The 18,291-nt window shown below is 37.9% G+C and overlaps 1 protein-coding gene across 1 annotated transcript in view; it reads left to right on the forward strand.

Annotated features, from left to right (window-relative positions):
- mmd2a (monocyte to macrophage differentiation-associated 2a) overlaps positions 1–18,291 on the forward strand; it is a 33,956-nt gene that overhangs the window by 4,831 nt on the left and 10,834 nt on the right. The window contains exons 2-3 of the mRNA XM_007247814.4: positions 9,052–9,133; positions 12,758–12,918. Of these exons, the coding sequence (XP_007247876.2) occupies positions 9,052–9,133; positions 12,758–12,918 (243 nt within the window). The remainder of the gene's footprint in view (positions 1–9,051; positions 9,134–12,757; positions 12,919–18,291) is intronic.

An 18,291-nucleotide genomic window follows, 5' to 3' on the forward strand; every position in this document is an offset into this window, starting at 1 on the left:
TGGCCGTTCCACTGATAAATCACCAGTGAAAATCTGTTTGAGTCTAATCTGGTCTGGGAAACTGACCCCAGTCACACTAAAATGATTTAGATAGATAGATTACTTTATTAATCCCAGGGGGAAAGTATTTTTCTTTACAGCACAACAGAAGTAGCAAGAATAGCAACAACAAGACCAGATAGAAATGAGAAATGAAAAAAAAGAACTAACTACTTCTAACCTCAAAGTCAAAGTCAAAGTCAAAGTGGTTTTTATTGTCATTTCAGCTATATACAGAGTACACAGTGAAACGAAACAACGTTCCTCCAAGGACCATGGTGCACATAAACACAGTGTAGACAGAACAATAGTGCAACAGTACAAAAGTGCAGACAGACAATACAACACAATACAGACAAAGAATAATAAATAACAAGACAGTGTGCAAATTTTGCAGTGTGCAAAAAAGACCAGGTGAGGTAGTAATTACTCTATTACACAGTGTGCAATAGAGTCCAGTGAGGTAGTAGGGTTTTTAGTGCTTTCCATTTTCTGGGGTAAGTGGGGTAAGAGTGTGTGTGCATGTACAGAAAAACCATCAGTTCAGTCTCTGCAGTTAAGGAGGCTGATGGCTTGGGGGTAGAAGCTGTTGCAGAATCTGGTCGTGCTGGACCGGATGCTGCGGTACCTTCTTCCCGAACTAAATTTCATCAGATCTCACCAAACTTAAAAACTTTATAAAAAATTATGATATGTATATTGATGCCTGTCCATCAAAAAGTGAGGTTCAATTAGTAATACTGGGCAGATTTAATCTGATTTCAGTATATATGTCATGAAAAGGTAGAGCCCTTTGAATTCCATTTTATACATTTTTTTGTTTAATCTGTTTAATTTGTTTAATATGTTTAATTTCATATTTTAAATGTTTTAGCAGTGCTGTCAGGCAATAAAAAAATTCACATGCTCTGTGATTAATTATTCTAAATCAATCAAATTTAATCAAAAAGAGAAAAAAATAGTTATTATTTTGTATAAATTTGTATCATTAATTGCTGACTAGTTTTGGCTGCTGAATGTTTAGTGCATCCCTACCTTTAATTATCGTGACAGACCTACACTAGACTCCTCACCTCATTTGTAAGCACCGTCTCATCGTGTGTGGTATTGTAGCTCATTAGTAAGCTGGCGAGTGCAGACGCTGCCATTGTGCCCAGCTTAGAACACACAGTCCTGCTCACGCTGGTCAGGATGGCCTGGTCCTCATCAAGTCTGATTAAACTAATTAAGTAATGTGGCTGGGCCTGCGGGTCTGGAGCCGGGTTCAGTAACAGAACAGGATGTGAGGGTGGGAATGTTTCTCCAGGAGGCCCAGGATCAGGGGGTCTTCCAGCTTTACTTAACTCCTGCTACCATACTGTGGAGGAACATGATACGAGATATAGTTTATATGCACCTAAGCACATCCCATTTAAACTAGTGCTGGCCGATATTGTACAAAAAAATCAAAAAAATATTTGATCCCTTGCTGATTTTGTAAGTTTCCCACTGGCAAAGACATGAACAGTATATCATTTTAAGTATAGGTTAATTTTAACAGTGAGAGATATCAAAAATAAAACTCAGAATATCACATTGTATAAATTATACAAATTAATTAGCATTTTGCAGAGAAAAAATAAGTATTTGATCCCTCTGGCAAACAAGACTTAATACATGCACAGCAGTCACATATTTTTTTTAGTTGATGATGAGGTGTGATCACATGTCAGGAGGAATTTTGGTTCACTCCTCTTTGCAGATCATTTCTAAATCATTAAGATTTTGATGCTGTCGCTTGGTAACTCTGAGCTTCAGCTCCCTCCATAAGTTTTCTATGGGATTAAGGTCTGGAGACTGGCTAGGCCTCTTCACAGCCTCAAGGTGCTTATTTTTAAACCGCTCCTTCATTGCCTTGGCTGTTTTGGGTCATTGTCGTGCTGGAAGACCCAGTCACAACCCATTTAATTAATGTCCTGGCAGAAGGACGGGGGTTGCCACTCAATATTTATGGTATATGACCCCATTAAAAAAGAGTTTATCCAGCTTTTGCTGGAGTAACTGTCTCTACTGTCCAGGGAAAGCTTTCTGCTATAATTTAGACGCTTGCTGTGAGGATCTAATTGCATTCAGCAACCTAACCATTAGTGAGGTCAGGATTTTTTGATTCAAAACTGAATCAAAAAATATTTTAAGAATACACAAATGAAAAATAGATTTTATAATTGCATACGATATGATATGACACACCTCTAACTGAGATATAAAAAAATACAAGAATTTTATAAGATTTGTTACAGAAGTCAATGCTCCAGAATGTTATGATCCTAATTATAATGCACTCCATATATCTCCATATATCCAGGATTAAAGTAAAATAAATGATACTGGACAGATATTTTCTGTCTCTAATAGATATATAATGGGAAATGAGAACAGTGTGACTTTTTATTTTGATAGAAACGGCATAAAAAGTAGTACCCTGATGTGATGATTAGGGGTGGGTGATATGGCACGATGTTTCGGGTATAATAAATATGTTATTTAAAAATGTTGGTGATATTATTGCATATTATATTATATAAAAAGCCACACGCCTATTTAAAACTACTGTTTTGTGTATAAATGTTAGGTGTATTCGTTCTATTAACATAGTTAACATAGCTTTTTAATTTGAGTTTCCACAGGTGCTCTAAATATTTTGCACTGTGCTGAATAACTGCCCCACAGTTACACAACTGAAAGTGAAAACCTCTTTGCCAAGTAAGAGTGAAACTGAATGTAGGTCTGATATGTTCCTAATTCCCGTAACTGTGCGCCGTGATTTCAGTGGCACTGATTATGTGTGATTAGGTAACTCAGCTGGGCTTTTGCTGAAGGAGCCGTTTGGCTCTGACTCCAGGCCAGCTCTATTAATCATCTATGGAGACACAAACAGCCAGATTGTTCTGCATCACTAGCCACTACTGATCCAGTTCAGCGCTCACTGTGTGGATCATATTGACACAGGCCCAGCTGAACCTGACACTGCTCATACTGTGTTCATCACACTGCTGCGTTCTTACAAACAAGCCCAGCGGATATCAGTGCACTACACATACTTCTACAGTTTGGGCACTCTTGGCCAAATGACACTGACAGTGTTTTTATTTTAATTTTAAAATGGTTCCAACACTTAATTTAATCAAACCTAAGACAAATACCAAGGCACAGTTTATCTGTCTGTTATCACATAAAAACATCATCCATGTTGCCTGTGCAAAATGTGGGCTTCCTGTTTACATCATGCTTCTTGAGTATTTGGGTTTCCAGTATATCTGGAAAAGGCTAAGCCGCATAAAAATGCAAGAGTAAATGCACCCAAGAAACATTAATAACAGATACATCCGATCACTGAACTTCAGTAACACAACTGAAAGTGAAAACCCATTGCCAAATAAGAGTAAAACTGATTTTAGCTCTAATGTTCCCAATTCCTGTAACTGTCCACCATCTAGGGCTGCACGATTTTGGTAAAAAAAAAGAAAAAAAGACATTTTTTTTATTCAGCAACATATATTGTGATATGTTAAATCATTGACATCTGGTAAAAAAAAAAATAAAAATAATAATCATAATATTAATAATGCACTCTGTGTGGCAAAGGTTGGAAAAATCAAATATAATCTGTCTTAAATTGTTCAAAATTACCTTTTAGATTAACCAGGTTGTGGCATGATATGTATGGATTAATTTGCTTTATGTGACATTTCCAGGGATTTATAAAATCAAATGTATTTATTTTCCATGATTTCTTTATTCCAGTCCGGGTTTTTATTTTTTGACAATATTTTTGTCTTTATAGCTCAAATACATTTTAGGCCTCAATTTCGTGATTCTGTTTGTGTTGCAAAATTCAAAGGGCCCTACTGTATATTGCATATACTACAGTGTAACTAATTTACTTGTGCACATTGTGATGACGATGCTCAAACGATATATTGTGCAGCTGTACCATCATCCATATGGCCTGTGCAAATGTTTGGGCTTTCTAAGACCCTGGTATACACATGGTCATGTCATGCTTCTGATTATTAGGATTATCTGTTGTTTTAAGGTATAGTTGTTACATTATGGTGCATGAACTAAAATTGCTACAAATGAACATTTGCTCATACATTGCCCTGTATATATTAAGTAATTCCTCATATGGTGTGTTGGTTTGCTGGTTATGTAAAACAGTGTTTTAAGTGTATTTGTGTTTAATTATTTTAGGATATTTAAAAAAAGATGTATTTCCTAATTCCATATGCTTATATTCTTATTAATTTAAAGATTAGACTCTTGGTTGTATTGTGTTGGTACTGTACTGTCCTGTTTGCTGTGTTTATTGTATTGTTCTAGTTCTATGTCGCACAGTTTGGTGCACATTTTCACTTTATTGTCTTTTTTTGTATTGTTTGTTCTATGTTGCCCCATGGTTCCAGAGGAATGTAATTTTGTTGCACTGTGTACCTGTACTCGCATGGACTGACCTTGTATTGTTTATACAATTTCATTATTGTTATATTAGCAGCAAAATATGGTTTTAAAATGACAATGATATTGTTTACTACAATAATATTTGGGACAGTGTTTCATCCAAAGAAATCTTTTATCTTGTATAAGACCTACTAGTATTTATATGAACTAATTAATGTTCTGACATTGAAAACACTATGATCATGCAATATAGAGAAGCACCTGGTGTAAAACAGTATATATTCATGGAAATCTGGCATGTAATTACACTCTTTACCTTTCTGTGTGTGAAATTCTGCTCTCAGGTCCAATCAGTAAGCATGATTCAATTATTCACATTCACTTCACCCCACACACCTGGATCATCTCTGCCTTTGTTGTCTGCATCTTTTTTTCCATTACGCTCCCTTTAGGAGCAGATGTTCCTGGGCAGCGATGCCCGTTCCCGAGCCATCTTTTAAACACAGGTACAGAAGTGACTGACAGACGTTATGAAAGCCTGTTTCATAACAGCCCCAGATATACACTGGCTCTTTATGTAATCCTGCTTTTGTGGGAAAAAGAAACAGATTTGTTGCATCAGAGACTAAACAATCTGGCCACGGCGAACAGCTCCAGACGTCTCTCCATCAAAAACTACTTTCATTCTGAAAGAAAAGAGTCTAAAAGAGTTCTTATTTTGTGTAAATCTCATCTGGACCCGCTCACCTCGTTTCACAATCCCGTTCGGAGCGTAGTAATTAAATCATGCTGATAAATGAGGCGTTTTGGCAGAAACAAAGAAAATCTCCAAGCCCCTGGTTGGCATGGAGACCATGACATCACAGCTCAGTACATCAGTGACTCGATTTGATTGGCATGAAAGAGCACGGATTCCAGGCAGGATTAGGACCGCTGTTACCGGTTGACGCGGCTGCTAGGCAACCGTGAAGCAAAAAGGAAGAAAAATATTCCTGTAACATGATGTGGATTAGAGTAATGTTTTCTAATGGCCTCATGCAGAGACTTGTAATCATTTATTTCTTTATGCCTCTTTTATTCTCATAAAATAAATCTTATTTCATGCCTCCAGGCAGTTGTTAAGCTTTCCCTTTGTGGTTGCTGTGGTATTCCTTGTAGTTTCTGTGGTGGAGTTAGCTGTTAGCCATGTTGTTGCTATGTGGTTGCTGTGGTGTTGCTAGGCAAAAATAACTCTGATAAGAATGTATATTATATATTAAATATTATAACTGGCATAACCATAGAATAACCATAATACAGCTCTGGAAAAAAATGAGACCACTTAAAAATGATGAGTTTCTTTGATTTTACTAAATTGAAAACCTCTGGAATATAAAAAAGAGGAATATGGATGATCACAATCCATTAAACCAAGCTATACTGCTTGAATTGTTGTTCCATGAGTGGCATAAAGTTATCCAAAGCAGTGTGTAAGACTGGTGGAGGAGAAAATGCCAATATGCATGAAAACTGTAATTAAAAAACAACGTTATTCAGAGAATAATCAGAGAAACTGATTCAGAAACTGAAGGGGTCTCTTATTTTTTACAGAGCTGTAGCTGGTGATAACTGGTGGCCGTACCCTTTAAGATGAAACAGCGCACTGCAGTGTGCATTAATCTGCAGTCACTCATGTAATTGTAATGAGACATTAAATCAATGATTCAGGGGGGGTTAGCTTGACTCATTAGAGCACACCGGGGGGGCTGCCTTTACAGGTCTATAATCAGATATTCTCACACCACCTGAGAACAGTGACTCCCCCCAGCTGCAGTGCTGCATAATCCCCGGTGTGCAGAAAAATCCAGCCATTCCAGGCCTTTCAGAGATCTGAAGTTTTGTTGTTAAAAAACCTGCACTGCTGGATCATTATCAGAATACTGTGCTTTTTGGCGTCTCATAAGTTATTGGGGTCTCAAAAAATAACTTTAAAGGTGTAATTTCCCTTTAAACAGTTAGTATTTGCTCTTTTTTTAAATACTTTGGGTCATTTCGAGTTGCATGTTCATGCTGCATGTGAAGCTGTTCTTTTAACTCAATTGCCTGCCTTAGCCAATAAAAGAAAACAGACAGAAAATTAGTGAAAGGTGCAGAGTGGTCCAGCAGTCTAAAGCGCTTCCACTATGAACGGGAGGTCGCAGGTTCGAATCCCATTTATGCAGCTTGCAATAGGCAGCCGGCACCCAGAGGGAGCAAAATTGGCCTTGCTCCCTCCGGGTTGCATAGACTTCACATGTGTCGGAGGAGGCGTGTGCTTGTCCACACCTTCCTAGGGTCGCAGGCACCACTGGTGATGGGGACGCACAAAGGGTTGGGACAATTGAATAGCCAAATTGGATGAAAAAATAGGAAAAATCAGAAATAAATTATTTAAAAAAATAATAATAATCCTGTCATTTTTCCCGCACATGTATCCTTCACCCAAATAAAACAGCCTGAAAGAGGAGCATGAAAAACGAATAAATAAGAGGAATTAATATTATTAACTACTAAACATGCAAGCAAGTGTCTTCAGTCCCTTAGAAAGAAAACAGTGTGAAGATTGTGATGACATTCATGTCAAAGTAAGTAGAGGGGTTATCCTAAAATGGTAAATAATAGTTAAATAAAGAATCTAAATTCTAAAAAAAAAATATTTAACCTCTTAAAATAATCATTCAGATTTACCCTCCTGTTATGTTTCAGGTCAATTTGACCCGTTTTAAAGTTTGAAGATCTAGGAAAAATAGTATGAAACAGTATGAAACTTCTTCTGCTTGCCGTAATTAGTGTAATCAGCATGTAATATGAAAGTAGTTAATTTCACATATTTGCAACCACCCCCTGCAAAAACTAAAACTAAAACAAAATTGCAATGTTATGTTTCAATATTATGTAAAACTATTGGTTTATATGTTGGTCTTTTAAGAGTAATAAAGTAGTGAAACATTACAAAGGAACACCATTGCACTAAATATTGATAGAATAATTATTAATGGAGTTAGTAATAAAATGTTTACACTGCTTGTAAGGATTTTTTTGGGTTTCAGACATCTTTTGATTAATTAAACATGACCCGGGTCAAATTAACCCCGGAAAACAATTGCTGTTCCTGACAAATGAACATAATAGGAGGGTTAAGCACCCCAAGTCAGAAAAAACTGTATATAAATTGAAGGTGAACATTCCTCTATATTTGTAATAATGTGTTCATTCAGAGTGAATCTTGAAACATGTGCTGTTACATAGTGTTTGTATGAAACACAGAAGGCACATTGTATTGATACTGAATAGCTCCTGCTGCTGCTCTGATACTTGTGCTGCTTTTTGTCAGTCTGATTATTTTCCGTGTGCTGTGTGATGTTGCCACTGCAAACATTCACACTGTTCCACAGGTTGTCGACAGACACAGCGTTCCTGTTTAGTTTGGCACTGAAGTGGTATGACTGGTTTATAAATGAGATTATCATTCTGTGATGTTGGAATGTGTGGGGGCAGATAACTGCATTATGTAGCATCATTTTATTCATTTAATGTGTACTGAGACCTAAGACCTATGGCAGGCTAGGTATCCCATAACCAACCACCTTGGATAACACAGCAACCACTTGGCAACCAACTAATGCACCAAAGCAACTGTCTGGGGTACCATAATAACGCCAAGCAACACCCTAGCAACCACTAAGAGAATATTATTAGATATTAGGTGGGGACAGTGTTCTTGCTGTGTCTGTGTGGGTTTTCTCCAGGTACTCCAGTTTCCAAATGAATAAACAAATAACACTAATACTACTTTTTTTGCAAATGGGTGTTTTTGGACACCCATTCTCATAAAACCTTTTGACATTTAGGGCCAGCTACTGTACAGGGATTAGGCTTAGCCTTATACTTTAGCTTCCCTTCAGTGCCAAACTCAATAAACTAGTGCATATTCATTTTTTTTATTCAGTTTAAAATGTGAAACTCATATGTTATACAGATGTATTACACACAAAGTGATCTATTTCATCTGTTTATTTCTTTTATTGTTGATGATTATGGCTTACAGCCAACGAAAACCCAAAAATCAGTGTCTCAGAAAATTAGAATATAATATAACGCCAATTGGTTCTTTTGACAGTGTGGGCAGTGTGCCAAGTCCTGCTGGAAAATGAAATCCACATCTCCATAAAAGTTGTCAGCAGAGGGAAGAAGCATGAAGTGCTGTAAGATTTTGTGGGAAAACAAAACTGCACTGACTTTAGACTTAATAATAAAACACAGTGGATCAACACCAGCAGATGACATGTCTCTCCAAATCATCTCTGATTGTAGAAACTTCACACTAGACCTCAAGCAGTTTGGACTGTGTGACTCCACTCTTCCTCCAGACTCTGCTCCCTTGATTTACAAATGAAATGTAACTTTAAAATTTATTGATTATCAGTGATGGTTTAGAGAGCCATGTCATCTTCACAGTACAGTTTATTATTTAGTTCGCTTATTGAATAGTTAGAACTATAGATTTTCTTTTACAATGTTAATGCTTTTCTCATGATTTTTTTTTTATTGCAGATTCATGAACACCCGTGTCCCGTCCAGCCAAAGGTATCAGCCAACCGAGTATGAGCATGCGGCCAACTGTGCCACTCATGGAGTGAGTAACCTCTCTCTTATCGTCTCTGTAACTGATTCACTCTAAAAATCAATAGTTCCTTGAAGAACCTCTAGGTTCCTCTAAGAACTCAAACGTTCCTCAATGATGCATTTGGGATTCGTGGGATTCATCAGTATGAAACTTAGTTCTTCCAAGAATGCATTTAAAGTAAGTTTCCTACAGGGTCTTTAGACTACTGTATTTGCATCCTATGTCCTATAGGGATCTTTTTTATTTTATTTATATCACTGAAATAAACTTCAATTCTTGGGGCTTTTGTAAATCCTTAAAAATAGGTTCTTCTAAGAACCTTGTCTTGAAGGTTTTTTAAAAGGTGTTTCCACACCTAAAAATCCAGACCAAAGTTTTTACATTGTATATGTTTGTAAGAATGGCTGGAAAAAAATGTATATGTTGTCACCTACATGGGCTGTATCTCCATATACGTCACAATGATTGGTTGGTAGGATGAAGTCTATTTCTTGAGCTTTTTTTAGGTGTTTCTTGTATTTCTGTTCAAAAATAATGGTTAATCTACAGGTACAGTAGATACAGGAATCACCAGCTTAATTTTTTGTACTCAAAGAGAGATCGGATTTTGGCACAACACCTATCCTTTTTTTATCCGTCATTTAATGGATGATAGTAATTGGTCTAAAAATCTGAACTATACAAACAGAACCATGATTCAGGTGACCCAAGCACCTCTTTTGGTTGGACCAAAGTTTGGTTCTTTGGTCTGGACCTTGGGTCGCAGCACCTTTCACACCTGCTGTTTTAGCTTGGACCAAACAAGTTAGATGTGAAAACACTCTTAATTTGAAATAGGTGCACCTTATAATCTGGTGCGCCGTATGTATAAATTCTACCAGGCAGGTATTAAGGAGCAGTAAAGCTGCTCCACTGAAGTACAGCATTATAAGGGAGTGTTTTCAGTGAAGTTTCTCCAGCACTAAGGCTGGGTGCAGCAGCATTAGCATTAGCTGCTAACCACAGCACTAGCTCTTTCGATGTTCAAAGGAGAGTATATTGGACTGTAGTCTGTGTGTTTACCATGTTAAGACAAGCTATGTGGGATGAACCACTATGCTGATAGTGGCCTGGGTTTCTGGAACACTCAGGGTTCCTTAGTCTAGAAGCTATCAGGCAGCATTTACGTCCAGCTAGCGCTGCGGTTATCAACTAATACTAATGCTGCTGCACCTAGCCTTACTGCTGGAGAAACTTTACTAAAACTCACCTGTAGACAAAATATTGGAAATCTAAGCTTACTGTAAATAAACGGAAGCACTTTACTCACCCAAATAAACGGTTTTCAGGAGAGAAATCTGTGCAGATTAACATCCATTGATAGTGTGCCTTATAATCTGGTGCACTTTATAGCCCGAAAATCACTTTACCTCCAAAAGTTCCTAATGGATTTTGCCCTATTAAGAGTGAGGTGGGTGGGCTTGCTGGGATTTCTAGTAGTTCTAGTAGTGTAGGCATGGATTAAAAGGTCATGGGGTCCAATTCTGCCATAAGAGTCTCTGTGATTAGTGTCAAATCAATCTTTAATCGCCTGCTCATTCTCAAAATACAGAATCGTATAGCTATGTGTAATGATTACGATGTAGATTGTAATAAACTGTGTAAAGTCAGTGTTTTATTTGCTCCTGACTCCTCCAGCTCCTGTGCTGTGGCCTGGTGAGTCGTGTTTATGGGTGTGTTCTTGTGGTTATGGTGCAGTGCTGCCATTTGGATAACATCCTGCTCTCTAATCCTCTCAGCACGTTACTGCCGCACATCTGGCGTAGCCGGCGCTCTGCACTCACTGACCACACAGCAAATCCTCTCTGAGCTCAGAATACGCCACGATTTAGAGTTTCTGATTCTACTTTACTCATCTGACATCAAAGAGAATGATTCAGATGGTGGGTTCGTAGTGTGTTGGAGTGTATTAGAGATCTGACATTCAGACAAAAAATATCAGGTGAAAAAAATTAACCAGCGTGTTTTAACATTTTGCGTGTGTAAATTAACTTCTCGCAAGCGCAAACGTGAAGTTCACAAGCAAAAAAAGGGGAACTGTGTGCGCGCTAAACAGAATATCTCTCTCGAGCTTCATTTTTCTCCTCTCTTTTGTTTTATTTTCCCCTCCAATTCACAGTTCTCCTCGCGCGCTGTGCAAATTACCTGCGGCTTTTGTTTTTGTTCGAGCAAGGCTTTTGCGCTCGAGTTTTGAAGGGGGTGGTTTTGACAGTTTGGGGGCGGGGTCAGGGTCGCCTCCCTCAGCGAACGCTATTGGCTGATATCTCCAGGGATTGTGACGGACCGCCTAGGACAGCAGGAGAGTTAGATAGCTGGCTATGCTAACATCCAAACAGCCCGTTTACCAGGCTAACAGTGCCGGAAAGTGGGCTGTTTGGATGTTAGCATAGCCAGCTAACTAACTCTCCTGCCGTCCTTCTTTCTCTGCCCTCCTCCGGCTGTTGTTAGTAGGTGGTCCGTCACAAACTCTGGAGATATCAGCCAATAGAATTCGCTGAGGGAGGCGACCCTGACCCCGCCCCCAAACTGTCAAAACCACCCCTTTCAAAACTTGAACGCAAAAGCGTCGCTCGAGCAAAAACAAAAACCGCAGGTAATTCGCACAATTAAAAACCCCAGAGGAGAAAAATGAAGCTCGAGAGAGATATTCTGTTCAGTGCACACAATTCCCCTTTTTTTGCTTGTGAGCTTCAAATTTGCGCTCGCAAATAGTTTATTTACACACACAAAATGTTAAAACACGCTGGTAATTTTTTTTCACCTGGTATTTTTGCGCCCCCGACTTTTGACATTGATGTGACGCCATAATAATTCCTTACACTGAGGATCGAGAAATGTTAAATACCTTCACAGCTTTATAAAGGGAATGCCCCATCTCTCTGGCACCCACTATCAGACCTCACTTACCAGTACTCACTTACATATGGTACCGGTGTTTTTATATTTTTTACATTGTAAGTGTATTATTGAAGACATCAAATCTATACAGGAACTATTCTGGAAATAAAGTGTTAAACACACCCGAATAGAGTTTGTGGAAGACAAACACTCTTTTTTTTACTTACTTATTTGTCCCTTAATTATTTTAATTCTTTAATATTACAATACAATGTAGTAAATAAATTAAATAAAAAAATAAAGAAAAACATTGACTTAGACTGGTGCTATGTATCATCATGAAATTTACACATATAAAGTTTCATTCAATTCCAACAATGAACGTCTTGGTGCTTTGTGTTTAATTTTTTGTCAGTGAGTGTATCTTATCTTACTGGTCTTTCAGACTCATTCATGTGTGTTTTAATACGATGGTGTACTTTTATGACCTGCTCATGCAAATAAGCAAAGCATGGTAAACAGATAATGTAATGTAAGTTTATGAATGAGCAAACATGAGCAGTGGTTCCTGCTGGAAATTTAACACAAGGATGTTTCTAATCAGTCCAACTGATTAGTCCAACGTCTGATACAGCCCTAATAGTTATACTATTGTGCTGAAATGAGGAACACCGCTTGGAAATTCTTTTCAAATAATATTAGGCTTTGTGGTTCTGTGGATTGAAAAAAACTGACGAGGCTTTTTCCCCCCATCAGCTCTGGATCATTCCCAGTATCCTGGGTGGCTCACTGCTGTACGTCCTGTCCGATGACCAATGGGAGAGCATCACAGCGTGGCTGTACGGCAGCGGACTATCTGGTTTGTTCATCATGTCCACTATGTTCCACACCGTGAGCTGGAAGAAGAGTCACCTGCAGTGAGTATTTCTGCAGCTAGTAACTCTCCTTAAATGGATGATCACAAGCCATAAAACCAAGCTAAACTGCTTAAATTTTTGCACCAGGAGTGGCATAAAGTTATCCAAAAGCAGTGTGTAAGACTGGTCGAGAAGAACATGCCAAGATGCATGAAAACTGTGATTAAAAACCAGGGTTATTCCACCAAATATTGATTTCTGCACTCTTAAAACTTTATAAATATGATTTTTTTTTTGTCTGAAATCTCATTTACTGCTAATAAATGCCTTTTATTTGGAATTTGGGAGGAATGTTGTCCGTAGTTTATAGAATAAAACAACAATGTTCATTTTACTCAGATATATACCTATAAATAGCAAAATTAGAGAAACTGATTCAGAAAGTGAAGTGGTCTCTTATTTTTTTCAGATTTGTATGTATATACATATACAGTTACTCTGACAAAAGCAGATTAAACTCTTATATGCTTGATTTCAGAAGAAACCATGAATAACCAGGTGTCCCAATACTTTTGTCCAGTGTGCAGAGTCTCACTGTTTTCTACAGTGCTCAGAAACACAGTCCAGCTTGCAAGTTTTGACACTAGGATCTAATTTAATACTCTGAGAACAGAAGGAGTGTGGCCTGTTTGTACATCTGTCTAACGGGTTCTGTGCACACCCACACATACACACGCATGCACGCACTGTAAAGCAAACACACATTCATTATAAACAGCCTTCGGACATGAAGGAGAGCTGGACTAATTAGCTTTCTTGTGTCAGTTTGTGTTCTTTAGAAGTTATTTATTGAAAGCATAAAGAAGCATCATCATGAGCGAGGCTGAACACTGGCCAGTGTGCTCATGGCAAGGTAGCGTGAGTTATAGGTATTGATAGTGGGTGCCAGATGAATGGCACCGGGTTTTGAAAGGCTGGACTGCTGCGTGATTAAGAAATAGCACAACCATTTCGAAGCAGCACACACTCTCCTGACACAACTATTCCTGGCAGACTGTATTTTTTAAACCAGCCACGTCACAGCACTGTTCGGTGTACATAATGTTATTTGTGTATGTAGCCTATTTTATTAAAAGTTTCTGTAAATATATCTTGTTATACAACCTGGACAACTGCCGCTTATAATTAGGTGTGGCCTGTATATGAACAAATTCCTTTTCCTATTTAATAGAAATTAGTGGATGCGACTTACATTCAGGTGCGCTCAATGGCCGGGAAATAATGATAAATGTGTTATACATTGTTACATAAGTACAAAGCCCGAGAAGGGCCGTGGATTAAAAAAAAAAAAATTACATCAAGTGAACGGTACAGCAGTTCGTGCTCACATTTTTTTTCAATTGTGCTCACAATTTCTGGAATCCGAACACACGATTTCTTTAATTCGAACAAACGATTTTTATGCTCACTAAGACAAGTAGCTCGGAAAGAAAGGAGCATAATCACAGCAGCCCTGTAGCAGGTTAAGAGCGAAAAATACTCTTTTCCTTCCGAGCTTCTTGTCTTAGTGTGCATAAAAATTGTTTGCTTAAATTAAAGAAATCATTTACTCGAATTACAGAAATCATTTAGCACGAATTAAAGAAACCGTTCACTGGAATTAAAGAAAACGTGTGTACGAACTGCTATATCGTTCACTCAATTAAATTATTATTTTTTTCCACGGCCCTCCCGGGCTCCGTACATAAGTCATACTAATGATTAAAAAATGGTCCTACATTGCTCTTTAACACTTCAACACTGTATCCCTGCACCATGAGTTCAAAATACATTTCAGCTTCAGTATTGTTAAATCTTGAATATCATGTTAGTCTACTGTTGGTGTGTTTGCATGTGGTAACATATTACTTGGTAAGTGGAATGTTATGGCTGGGTTGTGGCTACAGGGTTCCTGAAAAATTACTCATCACGGTCCCCATTCTTTCTCCTCCATTACGTGGTTAACTGCCTTCATTCAAACGCCCACAGCAGGAAGGCAGTGGATCTTCAGTATAATAGTTAATGCCTTTATTCAGGCACAAACTGCCACTGTTCTGTGCCCTGCCCTTTTCATGTATATGTTCAAATTGTCCCTTTTTTGGTCAGTGTTTTTGTAAGGCATAAGACATTTAATGATGTTTAATGTTCTAATAAACTAAAATTATAACATTAATATATTAACAAATACTCTGTATAAAAATACATTAAATCAACAATCCACAGTAATATATTAAGTAATATTATACAATTTTGAAAATCGTTACAGCCCTAGTTTTAGCAGAAATCTGTGTCTGAAGCATCAGGTGGTGATGCTTAAATATGCTTAAATATAATGGTTAAATATTTGTAACCATTTAATGCAGTATCTTTCTGTGAGGGTGTATTTAGAAAGTTTTTAAAGAGAACATATTATACTTCATTTTAGGTCTATTGGCTATACAAAACATGTACATGAAGTTTTTTTGCACAAAATCACTCTCATATAAAGAGATCAGCTCTATTCTTGCAATTTTCAGTCCCATTCACAATGAGCCATTTAAGGGCTTTGACACTTTATGCAAATAAGCTGCTGGCCACGCCCCATTTATGTTTACCACATGTTAGTGTTAGCCTGTACTAAACAGCTTAACTGCGACAGAAGCACAAAACAGTCTCCCTCATCTGCTGACTTGCCACGGACAGCAAGTACAGATCCATCCCTCAGACGAAGTCTGTTGATGAGTCCTAATGTGTACTGTTCAACTGATCTAATGGGTGGGGCTCTGGTGGGGGTTGATGGGTGGTGCAAGGGTGTTTCTATGTATTTTATCTTATTGTGACATCACCATAAAGGAGCATCCAAATAGCTCATAGTAGCATACGTTTCCTGACACCAAAATTTTTCAGCTGATTCACAGAAAACAGATGGATGGATGGATTATTTTTATTATTGCGTTTGGAGTGTTTATAGAGGCAGTCGAGACCCAAGGAAATGCAAAAGCACACAGATACTAAGTTTTGCATAATATCTTCCCTTTAAAAGTTTTTTAACTTTAACAAGCTTCTCTAGAACTCGGCATTTCCCATCAAGCCACTCTGAGTGACTTTGTTTACATCTTAATGATGTAATTATGTGTTTGCAAGTGAGTCATGGCCCAGTTCTGGCCTTTACTTATACACTTGCATCCGGCCCACATGCTGTCATGGAGGACAGTAATGACTTTATCTTCAGACAGTTTTAGCCCTAAATTAGAATGCCAGCTTCCATCTGTGTGAGAGTTAAATGCCACAACAAATGTTAAATTTGGCTTGTACAGTTGGACCACACAATACTTGCAATCACTGACATGTAAGTAGGTGCCTTAAAGCAGTATTAGGTCATTTTTAATAAGGTATTTTTTATTCTTTGATCCTGGAAAAGGATTGAACACACTCCTTGTGGAGATCTGTAAACATGCATTTGTTGAGAAGCTGAGTGCACAACAGCATATATACTCCCCCTATATTACCCAATACTACTCTAATACTCCCTATACTACTCTTAACTACCCTGTACTACCTATAATACCCTATACTCCTCTTTATCACCCTGTACTCTATATAATACCCTATACTACACAATACCCCATCTAATAAATTATACCACCATATGCCCTATACTGCCCCATACTACCTTCAAAACTCTACACTCCCTGATGCTAGCCTATACTACCCTATATTGCTCTATACTACCCTATACTACACTGTACTCCCGTATATTACCCTACACTCTCTTTACTACCCTATACTCCCTATACTACCATCTACTACCCTTCACTACTCTATACTCCCTATACTACCATATACTTCCATTCACTTTCTATACTACTTTATACTACTCTGTACTCCATATACTACTCTATACTCCCGTATATTACCCTACACTACCGTATCCTCCCTATACTACCATCTACTACCCTTCACTACTCTATACTCCCTATACTACCATCTACTACCCTTCACTACTCTATACTCCCTATACTACCATCTAATACCCTTCACTACTCTATACTCCCTATACTACCATATACTTCCATTCACTTTCTATACTACTTTATACTACTCTGTACTCCATATACTACTCTATACTCCCGTATATTACCCTACACTACCGTATCCTCCCTATACTACCATCTACTACCCTTCACTACTCTATACTCCCTATACTACCATCTAATACCCTTCACTACTCTATACTCCCTATACTACCATATACTTCCCTTCACTTTCTATACTACTTTATACTACTCTGTACTCCATATACGGTACTACTCTATACTCCCGTATATTACCCTACACTACCCTATCCTCCCTATACTACCATCTACTACCCTTCACTACTCTATACTCCCTATACTACCATATACTTCCATTCACTTTCTATACTACTCTATACTACTCTGTACTCCATATACTACTCTATACTCCCGTATATTACCCTACACTACCCTATCCTCCCTATACTACCATCTACTACCCTTCACTATTCTATACTCCCTATACTACCATATACTTCCCTTCACTTTTTATACTACTCTATACTACTCTGTACTCCATATACTATTCTATACTCCCGTATATTACCCTACACTACCCTATCCTCCCTATACTACCATCTACTACCCTTCACTACCCTATACTCCTTATACTACCATATACTACCCTTCACTACTCTATATTCCCTATACTACCATATACTTCCCTTCACTTTCTATACTACCCTATACTACTCTGTTCTCCCTATACTATCATATTCTTCCCTTCACTTTCTATACTATCCTGTACTACCCTATACTACTCTATACTCCCTATACTAACATATACTACCTTATACTACCCTATATTACCATATACTACCCTATAGCACCCTATACCCTATGCTACTACTCAATACTCCCATATACTACACAACACTCTCTATACTACCCTATACTCTATACTACCATATACTTCCCTTCACTTTCTATACTATCCTGTACTACCCTATACTACTCTATACTCCCTATACTAACATATACTACCTTATACTACCCTATATTACCATATACTACCCTATACTTCCCTATACCACGTTATAGTAGGCTATAGTACCCTATACCCTATGCTACTACTCAGTACTCCCATATACTACACAACACTCTCTATACTAACATATACTACCTTATACTACCCTATATTACCATATACTACCCTATACTTCCCTATACCACGCTATAGTATGCTATAGTACCCTATACCCTATGCTACTACTCAGTACTCCCATATAATGGAAGTAGCCCCCAGTGTTTCTACCCAGCATGTTTGACAACTTTACGAATGTGTGTACTTAACACAAAGACGTCATGTGATACGGGCGAGGAGATCGCTGTGAGGGTA

Source organism: Astyanax mexicanus, chromosome 3, assembly GCF_023375975.1.
Source record: "Astyanax mexicanus isolate ESR-SI-001 chromosome 3, AstMex3_surface, whole genome shotgun sequence".
In the NCBI taxonomy this organism is placed as follows: Eukaryota; Metazoa; Chordata; class Actinopteri; order Characiformes; family Acestrorhamphidae; genus Astyanax; species Astyanax mexicanus.